Genomic DNA, 24669 nt, shown 5'->3' with positions numbered 1-24669 from the left:
TGAGCGGCACCTGCGCCAGTCTTCTCTGGTTTAAAGCGAACCCTCGCGGAAGACAACTTGAGAAGCCGGCAAAGAGGTCTACTACCGGAGAATGTCGACAAATCCGTCGCCCTCTGTCGTTCGTTCGCAGCGAAACAACGTACGGCGGCCGACCTCTAATCATGAGATCGAGCTTGACGCCTACCAAGATGACGAAAGCAGAATGCTGCGCCCAGACCAGGCAAAGACTGGTCGACCTGATAATCTCGACCTTGGTAGCCACGGGAAGTTGAAGCTCGTAAGGCCAAGGGATCATCTCGGATATTTCTCCACCAGGTGGGGCCCCTCACACAATATTTTTCTTTCACAAGCTGACGTGATTGTAGTGCGCTGATCTTGAACAAAATGGTTGGAACCGGAGTATTCGTTGCGCCGCCAACAGTACTGGCAATTACTGGTAGTAAAGGCATCAGTCTTGTTTTATGGCTTCTAGGCGGCGTAGTAAGCTGGGCAGGGTGAGCGATACCTTCTTCGTGACCCAAAAACCATAATCCTGGCCTTATTCTGACCAACAAACACCCACTAGACTTGCAGTTTACTTGGAATACGGTATCAGATTTCCACTTAGCGGAGGAGAGCTCCATTATGTGAGTCGAGTTCTCCTAATTTGGACGGCTCCTGCGCCTTTTACCATTCTAGAGACCGGATGCCTCAGTCGATGTGAGAATCTGGTGTCCGGACAGCCGTAGTGCACATGATAAAAGATCACAACCGTCTCAAATTCTGCTGATACTGTGACATTAGATCGACTTTGTTTGGACGAAACCAAAGCTCCTAATGACTTACACGTATTCCATCTTCTACATCATCCTCAGTGGAAGCCAAGCGAACAGTCTGGTTTTCGGCCAATCTGTTCTCCTGGCCAGCACTGTCGAGGGCACCGTTCTGGATCCACGCCTGCAGAAATTATTCGCTATATTGCTCATTGCAGCCGTCTGCCTACTCCAGGCTTTCTCCCGGATCAACTATGTGCGCTTCGCCAACGCCTTTGCCGTCTATAAGATTACCTTTCTCTCCATCGTATCGATCCTTGGACTGTGTGCTCTCCGGAACGAACGCACGCCTGTTGCAGCAGTGCTGGATGATCCCTATGGGGTCAAGAATCTGAGCGATGCTTTCGCTGGAACGACGCTCAAACTGTACCCGGTCTCGATTGCCATGCTGGACATTTTCAGAGTATACAGCGGCTATGAGAACGCAAATTTTGTGAGCCACATTTTCCTATCTTGACCTTTTAAAAAATTAGAAGGCAGTTTACCACATTGGCATAATCAGCACTCAAATTTTGTCGGCCTATGTTGCACACGAGCGACATCATTTTCTGATCGTTGAGCATGCGTTGTGAGAAGCTGACCTCGTTTGAAACTTGGAAGATCTTGGAGGAAGTTCGGAGGCCGCCTGGAGACGAAACAAGAGTATTTCGTCGAGGAGCCAAGTTCACCATTTTGATAGTCTGGTTTTTCTACATTATGGTGAACGTTTCGCTGGTGGGTCTTGACTATTAGCCCAATCACGGGTCATAGCTGATAGGATCTCAAGTTCGCGGCTTGCTCCACAGAAGAGCTGATCAACTCATCGGACGTTCTTTCCTTATTCTTCTCGAAGGTGAGCAACTTTCAAACCCATTTCACCCATACTGATCACGACCCATCTGCCAAGGTGTTCGGGCCATCTCCAAAGACACGCACGGCATCGGGGACACTGCTGGCGATCTCTGCAGCCGGAAATATCATGTCAGCCACGTATTCCGCAGTAAGAGGTGAGTGCTATGGATATGCTCCAAATGCCAGGAGCTAGTAATGCTGAGGGGATTTCGAAACAGTCAAACAGGAGATAGCTCGTCTTGGCATCCTTCCTTTCCCTGCATATTTTGCGAAGTCCACCAGATATGATACGCCAGGGCCAGCGTTATTACTTCACTTCATTTTTTCCACCGTTTTTATCATCGCAACACCACTCTCGAATGCCAACGGTTATCTCGTCTTCAGCACCATCTTCTACTATGATAGAACGGTCGTTGCAAGTGAGTGGTCGGTCCCCGTCTGTTAAATTCCAGACTCACTGTATATAGTGGTCCTTGGAATTGCACTGCTGGCTGCACCCCATTTGAAATCCTTCGAATACGAGGGCCAAAAGTGGTCGCCCAAGGGCAGCAGCTTAGGACTATGGTACTTATTCCCTCTCACAGGGATATACATAGTCGCCAATCTGTTCGTCTTCGTGGTGGATTGGTTCCCCGCAAGCCTACAGAACACATTACACACCAAAGAACGGGTCGTAGCTTCATGGGTTGGTCCGACAGTTGGGACTGCTTGCTTCGCAGCAGGTGCAGCTTACTGGCTCTGGGATCGACACATTCTTCACTTCCTTGGATACGACTCGGAGCCTCTTCAGGAGCGCACGGAAGGTTTGACTGTGCACATTACCTTTGAAGTGAGTCTGAGATTGTCCATGAAAGTTCTAGTCTAATTCTCAACAAAGCGTCGATTGAGTGGCTTTGCGGCCTGTGTAGTTAAGGGTGCCATGCTCTATCTAGACAAGTTGAAGGAATTCTGGGATCTTGTAATTTGTCGCCGACACCGCGATCAGGATGAAATGTAATGGGCTGTGTGTGGAATTCAGTATATCTTGAATCTGCTAGAAAGATGTCAGTCAAGAGCTAGATTCCCATTCTATTACCTGTTGGAGCAAGTAGAATAAGGAACCAAGCATCCAAAGCTTGATACCTGTCATATATTTTCTAGTATAGTCCGATGTTCTCAAGACCAGCTGCGACTTCGCCAACAGTAAAGACATTCTGGTGTCTTCAATTGAAAAATTGCCCAGAGGAGCCTTGCCTATTGCCAGTCTTTGCACTGATGTCACAATATTCTTGCTCAAAGAAAAAATTACTCTCTCCAAATGCAGGCTTCAGCTCGTCAAGCCAGGTAGCCCTCGCATCGAACTTTGCGAAAAATAGCCGCTCTGTCCAGGCCGGATTTCGCGCTTGGAAGAACTTCAGTGCGAAAACACGTTCTCCAGAGATTTCTTCAATGCCAACTATACCAATTTTGCCTGGAGACGCTGACATCGAGGGTCCTCGAGCAGTCCGCGCGGTACCAGGAACGCTAGCAACCGCGGAACTGAAAATCGAGTAGGCCGATGCGAGGGGAACCGAAAAGTAGTCCTTGGCTCCGGTATCACGCTCCACAAACCTACGTCAGATGCGAGTACGTATCAGCAATGTTTGCCGACCAAAGCCAATCTTTCCATGCCACCAAAAATGGAAAGGCCTCGTCCAAGAGTCGGTAAATCCTGGAAAATACGATAGTTACCTACATGTAATAAGGTACAGCACCCAGTCTGGTCTGCAGATCCCACATCCTCGCCCAGGTCGAAGGATCATCATTGATCCCTCGTATAAGGGGACCTTGGCACCTGATCTGTGCCCCCGTCATATTGATCAGCCTCATTGCTTTCTGTGCAGCCGGATGCTCAAGTTCCCGGGGGTGGGTGAAATGCGCTTGTATAGTAATATGTTTCCCTGAATCCACGATTTCGGAGAACAGCTGTAAGAGGGACCTGGAGTCTGGGTCGGAGGAAAAGCGGTATGGCCAGTAAGCTAGGGATTTTGTCCCTAGTCTGATGGTGTTCAAGTGCTGAGTATCTGAACTGTTCAGCAGAGGCGATATATAGCTTCGCAAGGTTCGAGACGACATCACCAAGGGATCACCCCCAGTAAAGAGAAGATCCTTCACGCGTGGATGCTGACTGATGTAGCGTTTTAGGTGCTTGACCTCTTTGGACTGGAATTGTTGTTCCGATCCGACGGAGGTAAATTGAGCCCAGCGGAAGCAATAAGTACAGAAAGAATGACAGTATTGACCCTACAGTCAATGAGCAAGGTCTGCAAAACTTGAACAACTGGGCTCCGACCTCTGTGGGGAAAAAGAGTATCGTTTCACGGTACTTGTGCTGCGTACCAAGCATCTCTTGATCGTGCAGAATAGGCACATTCTCCTCCTTCTGGCCTGCAGGATGCGGGTTGAGAGTAGCACGGATCTTCTCGGCCTTTTCGCGCAAAGATACTTTGGAGAGTCCGACCTGGGAGACGGCGGAGACCATTGAATCGAGATCATGGTGCGAAAGCATTGCTGGTTGGGGAAAAACAAGCTGAAAGATTGGATCGGCGGGCACATTGGACCTGTTATATTGGCAAAGGCTTTAGCATTAGAGCAGCAAAGATTCACGGTCAGAGAGCACGTCAACCAAAGTTAAGGTAAACAATACTATCTCCCTTCCAAATCTTGTTCAGACTGTTATGATTTTTACAGGGAGTAGGAAGACTCGGAGACCAACCAATCGATGAGATCTTCTACGACATAGTTGTTGGCCCTCATGGGGAAGACTTGAGCGGCAGCCAGGTAAGAGGTGGGATCCAACCTGGGGGCATAACGTTCAAAAAGCGTGGCGATATGACTTTTGGTGTATAAGCGAAATGCTCGAGGATGCTCTTCAATCCTCTCATGTGGTACAACAAGCGGCGGCGCCGTTGCATAAGAGCGGCCGGTATACCTTGTCAGTCCCGGAAAGCTTCTAGCAAGTGCCTTATAGCTGCGAACCTTGCATAGAGCCATGGAGGTAGGACATTAGAATATTATCGTTCCCTTTGATATGGTTTCACTGACAACGACCTTTGTTATTCTCAACATCAGCTAGGGGTGTATCATACGTGATATTGGTCGAGCTTACTCTCATGGTCTTGAGCCTCATTCCTTGAGGGGTTGTGCCAGCGATTCATTGGCCATAGATTTGCCTTCAAGGGACCAGTCATTGTCGCGAGCAAGGTGGGGGTGCATCCATTAACACAACGATATTCAAATCATTCAATGCCTTATCATTCAGGGTCCACACACTTTATTTGTGGGTTTTTTGGCTTACGCGCTGCCTTGCAGCCTCGCAGATTTCCCTCAAGTTCAATTGGGCGAGTCAAGCATGTGACACGGTGGAAATCTTTCGACGTCTTCTGGTGGCGCTTTGTGTTGCCTAGACAAGGCTCGACATGCATGATGGGCTCTTGGCCCGCAAATTCCGATGTCCTAGATGGCCACTTCACCCGCCCTTTGCATTAGCCTCTCCATGCAAGCCCCGCCCCAAAGACCACCGAACGCATAGAGGTATGACTCAAAGTGCTCGTATCGAGTCATTTACCTCAGATCAGCCCGGCCGCAGAGACTCTCCTAAACATTGCCCATCCAATCACGGCTAGGCTGAAGATTATGAGTCCCTGTATTGGATCTGTAATAATGCCCCGTATAACGAGGAAGGCACTGAACGCGCAAAATATAACAGGGTTAAAGGTCCATGTTTTGTCCCGTTTATTAAGAGCTTTTCCGCGACGACGGAGTATGAAGATTCCAAGGACGGCCAGTAGAAAGAACGAATATTCTGAAATACCTGCATAGCATTTAACGATCATGATCATAGTTTAAGAAGCTGACGTGGATATCATACCTACAAATGTTACCAAGCTGTCAAAAGTCCCTACGACGACGTAGAGTGTTGCAATAGATGCGTTCATGATCATTGCATATCTACGGGGTCAGCCCATTTTGAAGCAATTTCGGTGGTCTGAATTGACTTACATGGGTACTTTCTTGTCCCAGCGCAGAGTCTCCGTTCTCTCGGCGAACCACAAGATGCCAGCGGACACAAGAGCTGGGAACCTTTGCAGTGCCTTCCTTGTAGAAAGCGACTCTTCTTCTCTCGCAGAGCAATGATCGTTGCCGAAAAACTTGGGAAAGTAATGGTTCTTACTCGCGGCGACAATTAGTCTCCCAGTTGCAAAGACATTCGCATTCAAAGCCCCCAAACAAGATGCTGAAACGACTAAAGAATAGACCGTGCCGCCGGTAGCTCCGAAAACGTGCAGACCAAACTCCTGGCTGGTGTGTCAATATCGACTCTGCCTTCCTAAGGGTGTGCAAGTCTATCGGGAGCACCGACCACTGCAACAACGCTTCTTTCTCTCATCGTTTCAAACGGAATTACCATGAAAAGTGCGATATTCATAAGAACGAAGCCACTAACGGCCACAAACATGGCAGTGTTGATTACTCGAGGTAAATCACGAGATGGGTCAGTCATCTCGCCAGCAACGAAGCCGATCTGAGCTCGTAGATGTAGGCGTTAGCATAATGGTTAGGATGAGTGACAGGAAGATCAGATAGTACTCACCGATTCCCATCCACCGTAGCAGAAAAGTGCGCCGTAAATAGCTGTAATGTACTCACCTGCCTTAGCCCAGTTGAGCATGGTCTGGCGATGCGGATCTGGATCACTTGCGAACCACTCGGGCTCTGTTTCATGGGAACGACGGCCTGTTACACCCATGACTATGCCAGTGGCAGCAATTGAGAAAACCGCGAGTAGCTTCAAGATCAGAAACGCGTTCGCAGCCCGTGCTCCGGCAATCGTACCAAGACAGTTGATGCAGGTAATCAAGAAGAGTCCTAGTATTGCAAGAACCTTTACTTCCCACGCAGAAAGTACGTCGACGGGCCCGGCCGCAATGCTCAAGTTTTCGGCAAAAATCATCGCAATCATTGCCATGGCACAAGGCTTTGATATGGCGATCCATATCCATGTAAAGAGAAATCCGAGATAATCACCATAACAGGCCTTGAGATATTCCTGGATACCTCCATTCTTAGGTATTGCTAGTCCGAGTTCGATGAACGAGGCGGCGCCTGTCCAGACCATGATGCCTCCCACAAGCCAAATCAAGACGGCTGCGCCTGGAGATGGTACGTGATTGCTCACTTGGGAAGGAGCAGAGAAGATTCCGGAGCCGATCTGAAGGCCGAGGACGAGAGCGAGGCCGTTGACGAATGTCAAGGAAGCATGGGGTTGGGCCCGAGGATTGCTGCTGGATAAGGTTTCATCGACGACGGATGGGGAAAAAGAGTCTGATACTTCAGGCGCATCCAGCTCCCCGAGGTGTCCATCGGCTTGTAGCACCAGTGATCTACGTGAATCTAGTGACGAGGACGCTTTGATGGAGTTGGCAGCAGGATCACTGCCCAAGCTTACGGAATGTCAGTGCTGTGAAGATGTAGGAAGAAACGGCTGCTTACAGGGGTAAATGTGGGGATATCATACCACGAGTCCAACCAGAAAACAATAGAGTCTCGCAAAGTGATACACCAATTTACGGTCTGACGTGCTTAAAGGATAATGGAGATAAAGTCGATAAGCAAGTCAGCTTGCTCAAGGCTGGACGAACATGGAGTGAAATAGGTGTTTGAAGGGAGGATGAGATATGCTGGGATGTATAGAAGACAAAGGGCACCCGAAATCAACGGACAGCAACATCTGAGCCTACCGTATCGGGTATGGAGCGAAGGGTTTCCGCGGTCAGGTTGGGAAGCGTCTACTTTAAGGTCGGCAGAGGGGTTTTACTAATCATCTCTGGAGAGTCTTGGCAAGATTATATATATAGAATATTTCGACCTATATTAATAAGATATAGGGTATAAGTAGCTATAGTATAAAATAATTTCATATTAGATATATTTTATAGAGATTCTAAGAGTATTTTTAAATTCTAGAAACTTTCTTACTTAAGACTTTATCGATAATTATATATTTTTAAAATATAATATTTAACTTTTTATTAGTTAATTATTAGTTCTATATCTTTAATACGTATATAGAAATATTATATAAGTTTAACGTTAAGATTAAGATTTAATAATTAAGATTTTAACTTTAAGAGATAAATATTTAAATATATTTAAATTATAAGTTAATTTATAATTTATAAAGATCGAAAAGATATAATATTTAGTATGAAATTTAAGTAATTTTCGATATATTATTCTAAAAGATATAGAATATTTCTAATTCTACTCGATATTTTATATATAAATTATCGTATTTTAAAATCGTTTCGTATAAAATAAACTAGTCTCGTTATAGAGCTTTAAGAATTATAAGATTCTATAAATAGATTATAAAGATATAAATTTTTAAAGAAAAGAAGTAAAAGTTGAAAAATTCTAAGTTTAAAAAATTTCATATCTTTTTAACTAGTAATAAATTAAATTCTATAAGAAAAGATAATATCTAGATAAATAATCTATAAAAATTAGAAATTTTAACGTAATAGCGATTTAAATTCTACGCTTTTCGTCTAAGTAAATAAGAAGACTTATTTCTATTAATTATATTCTTTTAAATAATATTAATTAATAGTAATATTACTATTAGATAATAATATTACTATTATATTATAAAGTTTAATAATTTCTAAAGAAATTCTCGAGAAACGTATTACGAGCGATTATGAGATATAATTATATATTCTCTTAATATAATATCTTATCTCTATTTAAAAATTAAAGTTAAAAATATATAGATAAATTCTAATATTATATAATTACGAGTAAAGGCCTATAAATTAAATTTATAATTATTTTTTTAATTAAGACTATCGAGTAAATAGATAAGTAATCTTTAGTAAGCGAACTTTAATAAGCGATATTTAAATTCCTTACGCTTTAATAATTATAAGATTAAATTTAAGAATTTTTATTTATTTAAAAGCTTATATTTTATTCTATAATTTAAAAAAGAAATCTTAAAATTTTAATAGAGAATAAAAATGTTATTTTAAAATTAAATAATATGTATCTAATTAAAGCTATTCGGCTATCGAGCGAATTTTAATAAGTGAACTTTAATAAGCGATATTTAAATTTCTTACGCTTTAATAATTATAAGACTAAATTTAAAAGTTCTTTTTTTATCTAAAAGCCTATATCTTATTCTATAATTTTAAAAAAAATTCTTAAAATTTTAATAGAAAATAAAAAAGTTATTCTATATGTTAATAACGTATATCTATTTTTTTAATGAGAGAGGTATGAAAGGGTAAGATTTTGATGGTTATGAACGCTAATTTATTTACCCGCGATGACTTAGCCGATCTAATCAAAGAGCGTAGCACGCGGGTGACAAAAGTGGTTGCACACTAACACCAAATGGAGAATAGGGCAATCCCCCACCAAATTTCTATGCGCCAACACCATTCTTCTCTCTTTCAACAATTACAATATCGTCCCTTAGTAGCCATATTTCTAATCAGCCATAGTATACTCCTATGCATCGAATAGTTATTCAAGAACGAATAATTAATAACAAATTATAGCGACACATAGAATAAGATATCGGTATTTCATTTAGTACTACCCGGAATTAGATTAACGAGTATATCGACGATTTAGATCGTAACTCTCGTTATTTAATTTACGATTCTATAAAGAATACTTTAAATCTCGAAGCTTCTCTTCTAATTTCTAACGCTTAAATATAAGAAATAAAGCTTATTTTAAAGATATAAGATAACGAGTATCTTATAAAGATAAAAGTATTAATTTAAGAGTAATTATGTCAAGGAAATGGATGACTGGGTCATGAATTCATGTGTGGTGTAAAAGAGGCTGGTGAATAGCCTAATTGTCTGATTGCGTAGACTGAATCTAGCTGCGTAGCGGAAGCGCGGGGGGGCTGACTGTCGGTATATCGTGACTGCGGGTTGAGTGACGGTATAGACGACTTGGAAGAGGACCTGGGTTAGGTGTGGCTACCAATCAGACAATTAGGCTATTCACCAGCATCTTTTACACCACACATGAATTCATGACCCAGTCATCCATTTCCTTGACAATTGGTAGCAACACCGGTTCGATTCCGGGTGTGACCCGGACAGTCTGAATAGGTTACTTGGCCCGCATAGTGTATTGGCAGCACGCCAGGCTCATAACCTGGAGGAGGAGTGTTCGAATCCCCTGCGGAGCACCAGGCCACAAGTAGCTTACGGGGTCACACCCGGGGGGTTCCTATATACGATACTTATGCGTGTAGGCCAGCGCATGAGGACATGCGCCATTTTTCGAAGTGTGCAATTGTTACGGATATAGTGTGCTTTAGGGGATTCTTGCTGTTCAGGCAGGGGTCCACGCTCTTTTGGCGCTTTGGCGCAACGGTTAGCGATAAGGCACGCATTTCCGTGACAAATTAGACTTTAAAGTAGAGCTAAATATAGAAAATATCTCTAAGCGAATTATTTAACGATGTATAAGAGTAATAGATTATTATAAATATATAGCGTATTGAAAGAGCTAGTATAATAGACGACTTGCTAAAAGAAGATTAAAATATACTTATATTATGAAAGAGAGATATCTCGAGCTCGAGAATTAGTTCTCTATTCGATTTTCTAATAAGTATTATTTTAATTAAAGCTTATAGAATAAGATATAGATTATTCGAAAGTTTAAATAGAGATATTATTAAAGTTATATATAATAGATCGAGAAATCTCTAGAAAAGAATAATGAGAAATTTCGATATTATATCTAGACTAGCGTAAGTTATAATTTTAAATTAAATCTTATATTTTATTAAATCTTAACTAATATTAATAAAAAGATAATAAAATAAGTCTATAGAAATAAGATTCTTAAGTCTATTATTAAGCTCTAGATAGAGTAAGTACGTTAAGAAAAAATCGATTTATTTATTCTAGAAGAAGACGAAGATTTAAAATATAATATTAATATTAAAAATTATATTATTAGAAAGTTAAAGATTAAAGAGAATATTAATATATATAAAAACTATATATTTTCGCTCGATTTAGTCTTAATTAAGAATTACTAATAGTCTTCTAAATAGATATTAAAGAAATATTTATATTAAGATAATTAGTTTACGAAGTATTATATAGTAAATAGCTAAGAGAAGTATATATCTTAGAAATTTATTAACGAGTGTATATATAGTATATCTAAGAGATTATAGATGATTATAGATGGCGAGGGTTAAATAATAGGATTCTAGTAGAGAAGAATGGTGTTGGCGCATAGAAATTTGGTGGAGAATCGCCCTATTCTCCATTTGGTGTTAGTGTGCAACCACTTTTGTCACCCGCGTAGTGACTCTGAATTTATAATTAACTGTATATACAAATTCAAGATTTTCAAGCTTAGTTCTATCTTATTCTATTATATATACTAATTAAAGAAATTCTTAGAAGATCTCTAGATTAGAAGATCTTCTCGATCTTATTATTAATAATTAAACTATATTTTATATCTTACTAAACACTTTCCCACCATCAGAAGGCACAACACTAGAGTTCATGGCATCCATCAATCCCTTTTGCAAGCTGCCTGAGAAAGTCACCTGCTCGATCCTTGAGTTCACCACCGCCGCAAGCCTCGCATTTCACATGTGGCTCATGATAATTAAGCCAGAATATGGCAGCGCAAAGCTCGATCAAGATGTCTAGCCATCACGCCCCGTGGCCTTCTTTGCTTCGAAGATAGCGCAAGCGTAATACGTGCCCAGCGAGCATGATTGGAAGCCCCAAACGACAACGGCTCCGCTAAGTCTACCGTAGCCATCGCGCGGCACAAATTCAGTGGACGATTCGGAATGCGGAGGACGGGGACATTTGGATTGGGGTCGTTGAGCAGAAAGGGGTAGGGGAGGTAGGATTGCTTGAATCGGACTTGAACGTTGGGTGTGGTGGGTGTGGACTTCTCTGCTGCATAGCTATGTGGTTCAGCCGCAGAAGATGAGCTTTCTTTCTTTTTGCGACTATTTTGAGTCGCTTCAAAGTGTCTTCGATCCCGGCCACTATTGTCATTCTCCATACGCACTCGACCTTGACCTGCTGGTACCAATGCCGATATAGGGTTCCTCACTGCATATTGAAAGATCTGTATAGAAAGCTTCCACTGCCGAGTTGTTGAAACACGAGATTGCAACATCATCATTACGGACGTTTCAAAGCGAGGCAAGATCTGGTCGAGTCTCCACTCTGTCGTCTTTCAGAGACAGCAGGAGCAAATGAAACTCCTCGCATGCAGAAGTGAGGAAGATGCGAAAGCTTTCTATCATTTTGAGAGATTGGAAGATGTCACCTATCTCCGGAGAGGATTGGAATGTCCGACCTTGCCGATCTCGATGAGTAGGAAAGGAAGAACGGGGCCGCACAAAGGCTGAGCAGTTTTCTTTTCGATGATACACGATGAGAAAAGACAGTGATAATTTCAAAGTTTGCATGCGGGCTAGTTACTGATTCACACCCCAGTGGGGTCTGATTTGGTAATTGGCCATTTCCTGGGTATGACTCGGTAAGGATTCATGGTTTTGGGGTATGGATCAGTAATTAGCCCCTTTGCATGCTAATTGTCATACGTCGAACACCGGTATAGCGATCATCGCCGACCTTCGATCCGCAATATCAGGAAGTGACCACCCCTTCAGATAGTCCCTTCCAACCACATCGCCAAACCTATCGCCAAACCTATCGCCAAGAAGTACCTTCTCTGGATCTACCTGTCCCGTGCCGCCTTTCGAGGATTCTTTATAGACCGCAGTCGCCTGATTCGAGTCACTACTGCTGAAAGGCAATCCTCGACTGTCTCTATGCCAAGGTAAGAATGTGTTCTTCGTCCGTACGCTTTCTTGCACACTCGATTCGGAGCGAGAGACCTGTTGCTGTTTCTGTTGTTGATATTGTTGCTGTTGTTGCTCTTGTTGTTGTGGACTGCCTTTCTTACCGAAACCAAAGCTACCAGTCTTGCTCCCCCAGAATATGTACCTCCGAATACCAGAGCGATTGTGAGATTGCTCCAGGAAGCTTCTCAACAATGGACGTAGAGCGGGAATTGAAGTAATGATGATCCCAACAAACTGCTCAACAGCAGCCCAAGTCGCAGGCTTCGTGAAGCCGAACGTATAGTCATCCGCAAAGACGCCCCTTAACGTGATAGCTTTAGCCACCGCACATCCTGCGGTAAAGACCCCCAAGCCCATAAGCACACACAACGCGACCTTGGTTCGAAAGCTCATCTGCAGCCGATGGATGACCAAGACAGGTATACCGGCACACACCAAATCCGTCACAACATCAACAGCAAAGCCAACATATCCCGCCAGAACCGTCGTGTGCGTTGATAAGCACGATCCTTGGACCTTCGGGTTCCAAAGCGCGGCCAGGGGTCTACAATGCAGGAAGAAGAGCAGCGCTAGCGCTAGGTGGGTGACGGCGACGAAAACGAGGAGGGACCGGAGGAACAAAGTGATCCCGCGGCGAGCGCGTTCCACGACTCGGAGAAGGGCTAAGCAGACGGAGATCTTGACGACGCCAATGCCGAAGACGTTGAGGGCTTCAGAGATAGCACTGAATTCGAGCATGGCAATGACAGATTGTGGGGGAAGGCAGGATACATGTCGACCCATACCCGAGGTGATCATTTTGGTGAAGAAACCGCCGGCTAGGATTCCTACGGCCTGGATGAGCGCTAGTGTGAGCCATTTATCCTTCATGCGGTTTGGAAATCGTGCAACGACAGAGGTAAACGCAAAGCGCAGGTAAGACGGTGTACTAACCAGACTTGCCACTGCTGTGTAGTCATCCCACCCAATTTTGCCATTGACACCCGAGCGAACGTAGATTCGCAAGCTCACGGTAAGGATACCGAAGGATAAGAGTATCCAGGTAAAGGCTAGACCGATAGTTCCTTGATTTTCGTCGCAAAATGAATGGGACATGGCGGACGAGGGAAGAGAAGTAAGATAGCAAATTCCTGTCGGTTGCTTGGAATGAAGACGCGAAGATGCAAGAGCGGCATCAAGTTCATGTCTTTGGCTGCTTTGGAATAAAAGGAACTTACCACCTCGGATATCAATGACTATAACCACGGAGGAGATCAGACCTGGGTCAAAGATGGCATCTTCTTTACCATGCCTACTTTCTGCTGTCAGCATTGCATGCACCGCATGTAGCGTAACATCATTGGTCGACTCACGTAGGGCACTGGGAGCCGACGCTCATCACTCGCATCTGCACTGCGCCTTGTTCAAAATGTCATGAAGTCATCGAGCATTCTTTCGCTTCGCCAATTCAAAGGCTGCATATTGCTCCAATTGCAAACAATCAAAAGGTTTTGGTAGCTATTTCAGAGCGGCGGAGCAAAAAGATAATTTGTGGGTGTTCCTGTGGGGCTTGGGGTGGTGGATGCAGGCCTAGGCCCAATGTATCGCTTGGTGCATGCTGAGGGGGGGAAGTCGAAACATTCATCCAGTCAACCAATCGAGAGCAATGGATTTCATTCCCTTTTCCAAGGCTGTATTGCGCGGTATATGCAAGTACTTTTGGGCTGCAGCCCTGCAGATCACCGAATCCTTCGGGAATAAGCAGGGGATAAACCGGGCTGTCAATCTCCTTAAAGATTATTGCTTGAAGGCCATACGGTGCAAGTAGAGTGAGATTCGTTAATGGCTCGATCCATCAAGACCGAGATTGAAAACGTATGAATTCAAAACTTTTGCCTGGATCTTTGCAGCAGAGGTCTTGTCTATTGAGGGACGAGGCTTCGTGTACTGATTGCGGCTGAGCCTGCAAAACATGCCTCATGCGAAGTAAATCCTGAGCCTGTTCCCAGAATCTTGGTTCAAACCGCGCCTTTGTGTTCAACGAGCAAAAGAAACCCATCGTCTCAATCATGACTTAGCCTCTCATTGTCTACGTCCACGTTCCGCAGTCCTAAGCCTTACAAGATTGCCATCATCTTAGATGGGCTTCAAACACCGTACGCGAAGGCTTCGTCAATAGTTTCGTTGAATTGAGGAAGTCGGCTTATACAAGCCTCAATCCTAAGTGAAAGATCAGCGCATTTGTAAATCACCACCAAGCTCTAGCTCTCGCCCTCATTGCGTGTCCAACACCCCAAGCACCTCCACTCACCGAAAACCCCAATACAAACATGACGCTTTGGTATCAAGATAATCTGGTACCAGTACGAGTCCCTACCCTCCTTATCTCTCATCAGAGCATCATGCAGGTTGTTATACTCAATACCATATAGGCCTTTTGATACCGTTGGCTAGGTAGCTTCCAAAGCATAACCGAAGGTACTCGTGGTTAGCTTACGCGGGTAAACAACATGGATAGAGCTGTCAGTAGTCTTCGACAAGCTTCAGTAGAAGCTGTCGGCTTGTTAGCGCCGAAAAATTACTTACCAGACACATATTGTGATATATATCAACCTCACGTAAGGCAAGACGTATAAGTGCGATGGTAGTATGATACGCTTCATAAAAAGCTTTTCAAACATTCGTTGAGGATGGGAGAACTTAGCAAACGTCCACGTTCAAGTTGGGTCAATCCCCACATTGGTAGCTTTTGATCGAAGTTCTGCGATGGGTGTGTACAGGTAGTCCGACGGATTCAGGAAGTGCGGCAAGCCATGTCCAGTAAGGCAACTCGGAATTGAACAATTAAAGAGCTGCTCGTGTAGTAATTTCAACATTTGCTTTAACCAATAAAAAGGGGAAACCCAAAAGATGTGAGTTATCGAGCAACGACGAGACTCAGACAGCATCATCCTCTACTCTACAGCCGAGGACGCTAGAAATCCACGGTTTCATTAGAAATCTTGACCCCCCCTTCTACCCCCCATCCACAGTCCGATATCACCATGACCAATAAACGCGAGCATCCCGATAATCAAGATGGGGAGAGTGCCCTCAACCGCAAACGGACCCGGTTCAACAACCTGGACGGCAGCGACGACTTGCCCGCACCTTCCCAGTCCCGCATCGACCCTACCTACGGCCAGCGTGGCGCCTTCCCGGGCCTCGAGGATTCCCATGATGACGGTGGGCTTTTTTACGGACCTGCCAGCGATGGTTTAGAGTATCTACGCATGGTCAGGTAAGTCGCATGACCCCCAGCTTCTCCCAAGCAACAAATGCTGAGACTCTTTATCCAGCGCGTAAGCCACAACTGCAAGAGCTGACCGCATTCTGTGTGCCTATAGATCAGAAGCTAAGACTGTTCCTAACCTCCTTGTCGCCCCAATTTCACCTACTGTCCAATCCAAGAAGAATGACATCTACGCGGACTATCCTCAAGGCTACTACTCCAATGGCGCATACACTGCCACTCCTGTTCCTTTCTCCAACCACAATCAGGAACACACGAATGGTGGGCAACAAGAAGATCAAGATCCCCAGGAAGCATACTACGCTTCACTCTGCGCGCGCTTTACAGAACTTACCGAAGTGCTCCAATCACCACCCTCTCGCGCTGCGCCAGACAACACTGATGTCTACTATCTTGATTGGAGGAGCCACCGAGTATGGCGGGGAAAGATACTTAACACAACGCCTACAATGGTCCTGCTGGCGCAGCTTACGCAAGAGAGCGTGATCTGCGGACTGGAGGTACTCGAATTCTTGTTGACCTTCGCAAATCGGAGAGGAAAAAAAGGCAAGAACATTGGAGCTTGGACTTGGGGCTTGCTGGGCAGATGCAGGGAGGTAGGGCAAATGGGTAGTGAAGAGGTTGGAGTGTTGAGGAATTTGGGGAAGCAGGCTGTTTGCTTGTTGAGGAGGATCAATGAGGGGGGGTTCATTGGCGAGGCTGTAGATGAGCCAGAAATGGACGCTGGAGAAGAAGACGACGAAGAGGGAGAAGGTAAAGAGGAGAGAGTGGAAGACGGGGCCGATTTTCTGGATGCTGTGGATGCGGATGATGGCCATTCTCCGTATATCGATCCCATTAATACGGCCGCGGAGGGCCATGACGGCAACAGCGAGGCTCATCCGGTAGCCACGATGTCTGATGCTGATTTGGCGAAAGCGAAGCAGCATATCCTCGACTCTCTTGGGCCCAATCAAGCACAAAACGATTCCACGGAGACCAAAGCCAGCAATAAAAATGATAGACAAAGCCCGACACTCACCTACCCTGCTTCTGAACTAGAAGTGGATGACATTACTACGGCGGCATTGAGCCATGACGGCAACAGCGAAGCTCCCCCAATAGCTACCATGTCTGACGCTGATTTCCCGAAAGCGAAGCAACGTATTTCCAATTCTCTTGGGCCCAATCAAACACAAAACGATTCCACGGAGACCAAAGCCAGCAATAAAGATGATATACAAATCCCCACACCGACTTACCCAGTCACAGAATTGGGAATAGATGATGGAGGTCTGGATGAGAAGACAGATGAGAAGGCAACGATACATGCTACGCTTGATATGCTTGTCACGATTATAGGCGAATTATACGGGCAGAGGGACTTGCTGGATGGAAGGCTTCTATGGGATGAGATGCAGTAGCCCTATCTTGTGGACTAGGGCTGGAGTTGAATAAATCACGTCCAAATATGCCCTTGAGATTGATATACTTAACAAATCCTCTTTCAATTGATGGAAGAGTCCGATCCGGTATGGTGTAGGGATCCAACTAGCGAATGGTGCTAACCTGGTCAAGGCTAAATGGATGAATAATTTGACCAATCAAGTGTGTTCCCAGCCATTTTCAACAGTTGATGGCCGGGAGAACCCCGGGCCGATTCCTGGTACCTCAGTTGGTGACCTTTGCTTCTCAGTCTCGTTTGCACCTAAGATCGATGACCACGAGGTTTGTCTCGCTGCAGCAGCTCTTGCGCGCCTCTAAGATGCCTGAGGGGTGGGAGGGGTGACGGCCGAGACGACCCGCGCGCAGAGGTTGCTAAAAATGGACCAGCACAGCTTCCTTCCACCTCGTATCTGAAGAAACTCACTAAGCGAATAAAATCTTTCTGTTGAAGCATCTATGGATGCCTATACTGCTGACTTTGGCGAAAGTGATGCGATTGAACGCCTGATGCTTGATTGCAGACTATTTCGAGTTCGATGAAACCCCCCCCCCTTCCTACAGCTTGCGCCTATGTGTTCCGTATGCTTTTTGACTTCTGTTTCGTATGGAGAGCACTGCCTCTTCGCAGTGGATTCCGAGGATCCTTTGCCATGATTATTTCTCATTTTCTTCTATCTTCTGCTCTGTCACGCTGAGAATTTCCCACGCTCCTCGTTCATCTACGATCATATTCCAGTCATGTCTATGTCCCTCTCAAACGAGCAACAAGTCCTTCAAACCATCTCCTTCACTATACTCAATGACAGCACAATTGACCACAGGTTCTCGCACGAAGGTAGAAGATGGAGGAAAGCTATGCGGACGATCAGGAAGCAGACAGGATGGCTACGGACGCTTTGGGGTCGGGACATGAATACCTCCCATAAGGTTGATATATTCATTGGTATGGAAGAGAAAGTTCATTTCAAATTGCCGTGATCTTTCTGCCTCTGAGCACTGAATCAAATTATTGATTTAATATTTCTCGATTGCAGTCTGGACCGACATCCAAGCAGCAGAATCATTCGAAACAAGCCCTACTTTTGACGTTGTCCTCGAAGGTATCAATATCTCTCCACTCAAAGTCCACTGCATTACCACCCACAGCAATCTATCTCCACACGGCCTTACAGAATTGGTCACTCTCTTCTTCCCCCCAGCCCTTACGCACGAGGACCAAGAGTTCTTCGAAGAACAATTACAACATTATACCGCAAGACTTCCGCACGATGAAATCCGATCAAAGGTCCACGGTTGGACTCTAGGACCGGTGCAGCACGGTGCAGATACTGCGAGGGGTTGTCTGGTTTTCTTGGAGTGGGGAAGCTTGGATCAGATGTTCAAGGTGAAGAGGAATGAAGATTCGCTATTCAATAATTGTTTTGTGCCATTGAGGGATGAGGCGGAGAGGGGGGCGAGGACAGCGCTCTATACTAAGTTGAGGGATGGCGGGAAGGAGAGGTCGGTTTGTGCGTTCATGTGAGGGATGGAATGTTGATGATTAATGATGATAATAGGGACGAAGGCTTCAGATGCAGAAACTCGGTATAGAGCGAAGATTTCTAAATCAAATAGCCTAACTGTGTTCGAAGAAGATATACCATCTCCAACAGGCTGCAAGCAGCAGGTTCTAGTATACCTGATTGTTCTCTTCTGCTTCCATAGCTCCGGAACGTCGAAGGGTGAGGTAGAACCCCTGATAGAGGACAAACTTTCCATACAATCACTGGCAGTGGTTCTCATCGGTACATTGTTGTAGCCAGATAATCCAGGCAGAATATCAAACATACCTTGACGAAGTAAGTCCAAGCAAAGTAAAGACATCGGACATCGGGAGCTGCTACTCTCGTTAAGGCCACTAGCCGATCGCTAGATTCTAGCGCCTTGGCAATCCCACGACAGGCCGAGTTGAATTTGTGACTGCAACACCGCACAAAACATTGACTCATTCGCCACAAACCACAGTCTCTTCCAGCTACACAAAACCCTCGACTTCAAACACTCAGTCAGACAAAGAAGCTGCACACAAATCTCAAAGAGCACAATACACGACCGCCAAGATGGTACGCCGCCCGAGCTGAAGACAGGGAGCATGACTTCACCAACCGCCATCTGCTAACATCTCCACTACAGGTTCTCGCAATCGATCTCCTCAACCCCACGCCTGCTGCTGAGTCGAGGAAGCACAAGCTCAAGGTGAGCCACTACCTCTTTCCTCTACTTACTCTCCCATCACGCCGCGATCAGTGGCGTCCCCCCCTTCACCGCCCTCCCCACATCAAATTAAGCCAACTGACATGTGAAAAACCGTGCTAGACCCTCGTACCGGCCCCCCGCTCCTTCTTCATGGACGTCAAGTGCCCCGGCTGCTTCACCATCACAACCGTCTTCTCGCACGCCCAAACCGTCGTCATCTGCGGCGGCTGCTCGACCGTGCTGTGCCAGCCGACCGGTGGGAAGGCGAGACTGACGGAGGGGTGCTCCTTTAGGCGGAAGTAGATGCGTCCTGGTGTGGAAGAAGAAAAAAGGGGAGAGTGAGTGATGGTTCTTGTCGACGGGACGACGATGATGATGTTTGCAAGTGGTACTCGAACAGAAAACAGCGAGGCAGGATAAAAGATGGTCATCTACGGGCGTTTTGCATTGTGATACCGGATATCTTGCTTGCTTTGAACACATGGCCTGAAGAATGCTGGTGGCGGCGGTGGATGATTTGATGCAACGGATGTATGCTAGGGGCAATCGAAGCATGCAGAAACACCGTCCACATGGCCTGCCCTATGTGATGTTTGAACCTCTGCCACGTCTCGATCTCTACCATCTCCCTCCCACCTCTCACTCTACTCCAACAACCACTCACTTCCAGCCGCCAACACAGCTACACACATCCGACGCAATCGCTACCGCAACCCAATCTCCCATCGCCACCAACCTCCCCAACGCCCCCCCTCTCCCAAACTCTCATCCCCAGCGAAGACCAAAAAAATGCCCTCCTTCATCCTCTCAACCCACACCCTCCTTTCACCCTCCAACCACCCCCAAGAACCCAACCTCCACCACCCCCACCCCCACTCCCCGCGCCATCCTCCCCGCTCCTCCTTCCCCGCCTCCACCCTCTCCCACCCGCAATCATCCAACCACAACACCCTAAGCCGGACGCCCGACCCCGTCATCGAAAGGCCATAGCCTGCCGACATCCCCAGAGCGGAATACACTCTAGACGCCGCATTTGACCACGGCGTCAATTTGTTGCATTCGACGCTGGGGTGGAGCCAATGGGGAGTGCGGGATGCCGTATACGGTTAGATACGATTGCCGTTGCTGGAGATGCAAGATTGGGGACGTGAATGCCGTGTTCCGAGATCCGGGCGGCAGGGTGTTGGGAGAATGGTGCGGGTTTTCGGCTCGGAGTGTGTGTTCCGTGCGTGGAGACAGTGGGCTGTGGGTTGGGTGTTTCTTTGTTGGATATATATCTCTGCTTGGGTTGGGCATGGATCTGGGGGGGGGAGTGGCCGGGACTGGAAGGGTTAGGGGTATGAAGAGTGGGAGGAGAAGATTGGGGGGTTGGCTGAGACGTGTTTGAATGTTGGTTGTAAGGTGGTGAGGAGTGTGGATGGGAATCGTTTGATTTTTGGAGATCGGTATGATGGGAACAGGGGGATAGCAGTACTTCCGCGAACCTGCTCAGGCCTATCGAAAAGTGGTGGTGCAGGAGTTCGATGGATGGCAGAAGCTTTGCGGAAAGCCTGTGCTGGTAGCTGATATCGGGAATTGGTGTGCTACGGAGATGAATCCGCAACGGAAGAGTGCGCTGGACGGGCACAAAGAGAGAGGCAGGGATTATGGAGGCACGGTAGGGTTGCTCATGAACCAAAAATGGTGTGTCGGGGTTCACTGGTTTTGATATGTTCAAAAGAAGGGGGGAGGGAAGGGGATGGGGATTGTTGATGCATTCGATGAGCCGCACGAGGAGATGACGGAGGCGATTGCTTCTTGCCATCGATCGATATTGGAGAGTGAGAGCTCGAAGTGAGGACTTGAGCAGAAAGGGAATTGCCGGACATTGAGATGAACACTTTTCTTCCATATCTAATTCCGTTACCAACAACTCGAATTGCTTACTCCCAGAATCACATAGGGGAGCCCAATATCTCACCACGACAATGGAGAACTCTTAAGATAAGACATCGCTCTGGGGTATATGCTCCATTCGAAAAAGCTAGCTGTCCTCAGTCATCAGGCAACATTCGATCTCCGGGTCAGTAGAAATTTCAAAGAGCTCCAAATCTATCAGTCATGCAACGATCGTAAGCCGTATTCGTTTCCAGTACCCTAGGGACTATGGACAGCAGGTCATTGTCGGATCCTCCCACTAGGCGGTATGGTCCTCCTTGTAGGCGAAGTCCGAACGTCGCCATGAACATGTCTTTCCTCCTTTAGCCCTCCAGGCAGCGTTGCAGAGCTCCACCCTCTGATCAACGGGCTTGCATCTTCCTCCCAGCAAGCCCAACTGCAGCCTCTCCTCAGCAATGGCACTGGCATCTTGTGCAACGCAAGCATGTTGTCCAGCTGCCCTCTGAAACCCTGATCCGGGATGCAGTACCACCATTCGATCCACTCTGTGCGTGGGATGATGTACTCATGTCCGCAGACAGAGCAGCTTTTGCCGCCTGCTTCTTTGAGCTTCCAGGTTGTCTGGAGGAGCTGCGTGAGATGTTCTGGACAGTCTTGCGGGATGAGAAAAGGAAGTTGGCTCAGTTGTGGTGACTTTTTGCAAGCGCGTAAGGCGAGTTCGAGGAGGGATGGTGTTTTGGTACGTTCTTCTGGCGGCGGCCCGAGGAACTCGTCGTCTGCTTGGGGTTCAGGCCAGTGCTCTGGGAGAGACGATGGAGCCGGTGGCCAATGGCGCAATGAAGCGCCAGTAATATCGAGGAAAGCGATACGTGTCGAGGCTACTTGTTGGCATGGCTCACCGGACTTGAGCTCTCGGCTGGATGCGTGGTTCCAGGTTGATGGGACGGGGCGAATGAAGGGGTTTGGATAGATCATGCATTTTTGGAGGTTGGCGTGAAGAAGACTAAGGAGCTCCCAAGGAAGCCAATTGAGCTGATTACTGCCTAGATTGAGTTCTTTGAGGTTATTGAGCTCGCCAATTGTCGGAAGTATCTCCGTCAGATTGTTCGAGCGTAAGCTTAAAACCTCTAAATTCTTCAAATGAAACACCTCCCCAGGTACTTCCTCGAGAAGATTATTCGATAGATATAGCCGTAGTGCTGGCGTCAATGACTGATAGCGGTTCCCCTTGCCCTGCTTCGGTACTATTCTTGTATGGTAGCGCAGCGGCCGTAGCGTCGGCGTTCGTACCTGCTGCATGTACATCGTTCTGGATTACGAGTCAGCCGGGACTTGTTGAAAAAGCTCGCACTGCAATGGGAAGCCATATGTCGAGGGGATTGGGTTCTAAAGAAGCAACATACGACAAGTCGATAGCCTCTCCACCTTGTTCGACACACAGCGTGACTTTCTTTTGTGCTTGTTGTTGGACCAAGTGAAAGCCCATCAAATGACCTGGCTGCTTCTGCCAGTATGGAAACACCGGTCCCTCGAAGCCCCCCGGATCTTCAGTTATCTGCAGAGCTCTATTGACCAAAGCTTGCTGCAATTTCTCCTCTAATGTCTGAGTACAGGGGCTATGAACCTTGTCTCCAAGATCAAGCTCTCTTTCATCCTCATGCCAAAGCTCCTCATCACCGTCAATGGACCCTCCGCTTTCCATGACTCTCAATACCCTTCGAACAGCGTCCTGCCGATCGTTATCTTCATTCTCCGTAGATGCGTCACTGCCCAGCCAGACACCACTGTCATGGGTTCTCTTGAAAGGGCCCCTCATGCGGGGCTTCTTTGTAGAGGAAGGTAACGTGACAGTGTTCCAAGACTCGTCTGTTTCATACCATGGTCTCCGATGCTGTCGCTTGACCCTTGGCCCGTAGTAATTTTCAGCTGAAGAAGCAGGAAGGTCGTCACTTGAGAAGAGGGGCGCGTCACTGGAGCTGGCGAGGTATTCGTCTCGATCGCGTTTCTTATTCACTGTAGATGCAGTGAAGCTTGGCAGTTCTGGCAAGGTGAGTTCTCCGAAGCTCTGAGCAGATTCTTCGAAGTCACTGAAGAGGTCAAAGGTCGTGGCTGAAGTTATGCTATCCAACGGTTCGGAGGGCGTACTGCCCTTGTTGCTACTCCCAAGGTCCAAATCTTCCCTCGTAGGTGAGGCCATAATTCAGTCTGTGGATGGGAGATTTGCATACGCATATGTTCTGCACCGTGATTGCCAGGTATGAACATACGAATGTCTCAATGATAAGATATATATAGACGAGATTATTGGAAAGTCGTTGTTTGTGACGCGCAGAGTCGCCATTGTTGATATTCGGGTACTGGCGTGTGCAGAAGACGTTACAATTTCTTGGCATTGAGAAAATGGCGCACACACCTGTCAGCTACTTCTACAAGTAGACCCTTATAAAAACATCGCCACGAAGTCTAATATTAATAAGGTCTACATATTAATTTTATTCTAAGCTTAGTACTCTTCAAAAGCATTCAATATCAGATTATTAGCAACCCGAAATATCGCTAAGCTCAAAAGCCATGCCTGGGGGTGTTTGCGCTTCACAGCCGCTGCCACCCCTATTTCGGCCTATATGGGGCCCTGGGGGTCCCGAAGCGCCCCCGAGAGGTAAGGTAGCTTGAGCACCTAGAGTAGTGCACGGGTTCTCCCGCCTGGCTGCCGATCCTAAGGCACATAAAGTAACATTCTCGAGTCTCAACTCAGCTCTGTCTAACAGCCTCTTCAAGCAACCTTAGTGATTGGCGTTGTCGGATATCTACGTTTTCTCGGAGCCCGTATCGATGGAGTGAAAGGTGGCATGGAGAAAGTGAAGCGCGACGTACAGGACGTGAAGCTGGACACGAAGGAGACGAAGCTGGACATCAAAGCTCTCCTGGGTCGTCAACACCATCTCGAGCTCTAGGATACGGCTTTAGTCGAGAAGCATCTCGAGGACTGTAGGAAGGGGAAATGAGAAGGTTAGTGAGCTGGGCACTATTACTCTTTGCTTTCCTTTGCTTTCCTTTGCTTTCCTTTGATAAGCGTATACCCTACGGTTTTAGCACCCTATATACTATCTATTGCTATAGACGACAATCCTTAATTGCTTCCTCCACTCTACAAAGTAATCCCAGCATTCCTCCGGTTTCCGGTGCTGCGAGTATTGAGGCGCCATCTGGAGGCTATTGGCTCGCCGGCGCTGAAGTAAACACCAGCGAAGGCTCTTTGTCAAATGTACCTAAGGTATGATGACGGAGACTAGAGGATCCGCTTGACG

The 24669-nt window shown here is 46.4% G+C and overlaps 9 protein-coding genes and 1 non-coding gene across 10 annotated transcripts; 6 read left to right on the top strand and 4 right to left on the bottom strand.

Moving 5' to 3' along the window:
- Positions 1-91: 91 nt before the first annotated feature.
- On the top strand, positions 92-2640 carry HO133_001057 (uncharacterized protein; the record flags this gene model as incomplete). The annotated part of the gene is made up of 10 exons (XM_037291989.1): positions 92-315; positions 366-494; positions 566-626; positions 784-1245; positions 1413-1526; positions 1579-1644; positions 1699-1798; positions 1862-2062; positions 2111-2472; positions 2521-2640. The coding sequence occupies 10 exons, from the start codon at positions 92-94 to the stop codon at positions 2638-2640; spliced, it is 1839 nt and encodes a 612-aa protein (XP_037152351.1).
- A 205-nt stretch (positions 2641-2845) lies between these two features.
- On the bottom strand, positions 2846-4170 carry HO133_001056 (uncharacterized protein; the record flags this gene model as incomplete). Its single annotated transcript, XM_037291988.1, has 3 exons — positions 2846-3233; positions 3358-3905; positions 3955-4170. The coding sequence occupies 3 exons, from the start codon at positions 4168-4170 to the stop codon at positions 2846-2848; spliced, it is 1152 nt and encodes a 383-aa protein (XP_037152350.1).
- A 1382-nt stretch (positions 4171-5552) lies between these two features.
- HO133_001055 (uncharacterized protein) lies at positions 5553-7177 on the bottom strand (the record flags this gene model as incomplete). Its single annotated transcript, XM_037291987.1, has 5 exons — positions 5553-5562; positions 5664-5959; positions 6070-6186; positions 6256-7105; positions 7155-7177. 5 exons carry the CDS (start codon positions 7175-7177, stop codon positions 5553-5555), a joined length of 1296 nt encoding a protein of 431 aa, XP_037152349.1.
- A 2630-nt stretch (positions 7178-9807) lies between these two features.
- On the top strand, positions 9808-9879 carry HO133_001054. The gene has a single exon. It is a non-coding gene; the product is annotated as a tRNA-Met (tRNA).
- A 2403-nt stretch (positions 9880-12282) lies between these two features.
- On the bottom strand, positions 12283-13647 carry HO133_001053 (uncharacterized protein; the record flags this gene model as incomplete). The annotated part of the gene is made up of 1 exon (XM_037291986.1): positions 12283-13647. One exon carries the CDS (start codon positions 13645-13647, stop codon positions 12283-12285), a length of 1365 nt encoding a protein of 454 aa, XP_037152348.1.
- Positions 13648-15575: 1928 nt separating this feature from the next.
- HO133_001052 (uncharacterized protein) lies at positions 15576-17226 on the top strand (the record flags this gene model as incomplete). The annotated part of the gene is made up of 2 exons (XM_037291985.1): positions 15576-15811; positions 15918-17226. 2 exons carry the CDS (start codon positions 15576-15578, stop codon positions 17224-17226), a joined length of 1545 nt encoding a protein of 514 aa, XP_037152347.1.
- A 760-nt stretch (positions 17227-17986) lies between these two features.
- On the top strand, positions 17987-18770 carry HO133_001051 (uncharacterized protein; the record flags this gene model as incomplete). The annotated part of the gene is made up of 2 exons (XM_037291984.1): positions 17987-18191; positions 18283-18770. 2 exons carry the CDS (start codon positions 17987-17989, stop codon positions 18768-18770), a joined length of 693 nt encoding a protein of 230 aa, XP_037152346.1.
- A 577-nt stretch (positions 18771-19347) lies between these two features.
- Positions 19348-19786, top strand: HO133_001050 (uncharacterized protein; the record flags this gene model as incomplete). The annotated part of the gene is made up of 3 exons (XM_037291983.1): positions 19348-19350; positions 19421-19483; positions 19604-19786. The coding sequence occupies 3 exons, from the start codon at positions 19348-19350 to the stop codon at positions 19784-19786; spliced, it is 249 nt and encodes an 82-aa protein (XP_037152345.1).
- A 1854-nt stretch (positions 19787-21640) lies between these two features.
- On the bottom strand, positions 21641-23558 carry HO133_001049 (uncharacterized protein; the record flags this gene model as incomplete). The annotated part of the gene is made up of 2 exons (XM_037291982.1): positions 21641-22670; positions 22765-23558. The coding sequence occupies 2 exons, from the start codon at positions 23556-23558 to the stop codon at positions 21641-21643; spliced, it is 1824 nt and encodes a 607-aa protein (XP_037152344.1).
- A 374-nt stretch (positions 23559-23932) lies between these two features.
- On the top strand, positions 23933-24315 carry HO133_001048 (uncharacterized protein; the record flags this gene model as incomplete). The annotated part of the gene is made up of 2 exons (XM_037291981.1): positions 23933-24020; positions 24140-24315. The coding sequence occupies 2 exons, from the start codon at positions 23933-23935 to the stop codon at positions 24313-24315; spliced, it is 264 nt and encodes an 87-aa protein (XP_037152343.1).
- Positions 24316-24669: the final 354 nt, after the last annotated feature.

The sequence above is a fragment of the Letharia lupina genome, assembly GCF_014066315.1.
Source record: "Letharia lupina isolate WasteWater1 chromosome Unknown contig_11, whole genome shotgun sequence".
In the NCBI taxonomy this organism is placed as follows: Eukaryota; Fungi; Ascomycota; class Lecanoromycetes; order Lecanorales; family Parmeliaceae; genus Letharia; species Letharia lupina.
The sequence above is the reverse complement of the archived record's forward strand: the minus strand, read 5'-3'. Positions and strand labels throughout refer to the sequence as shown.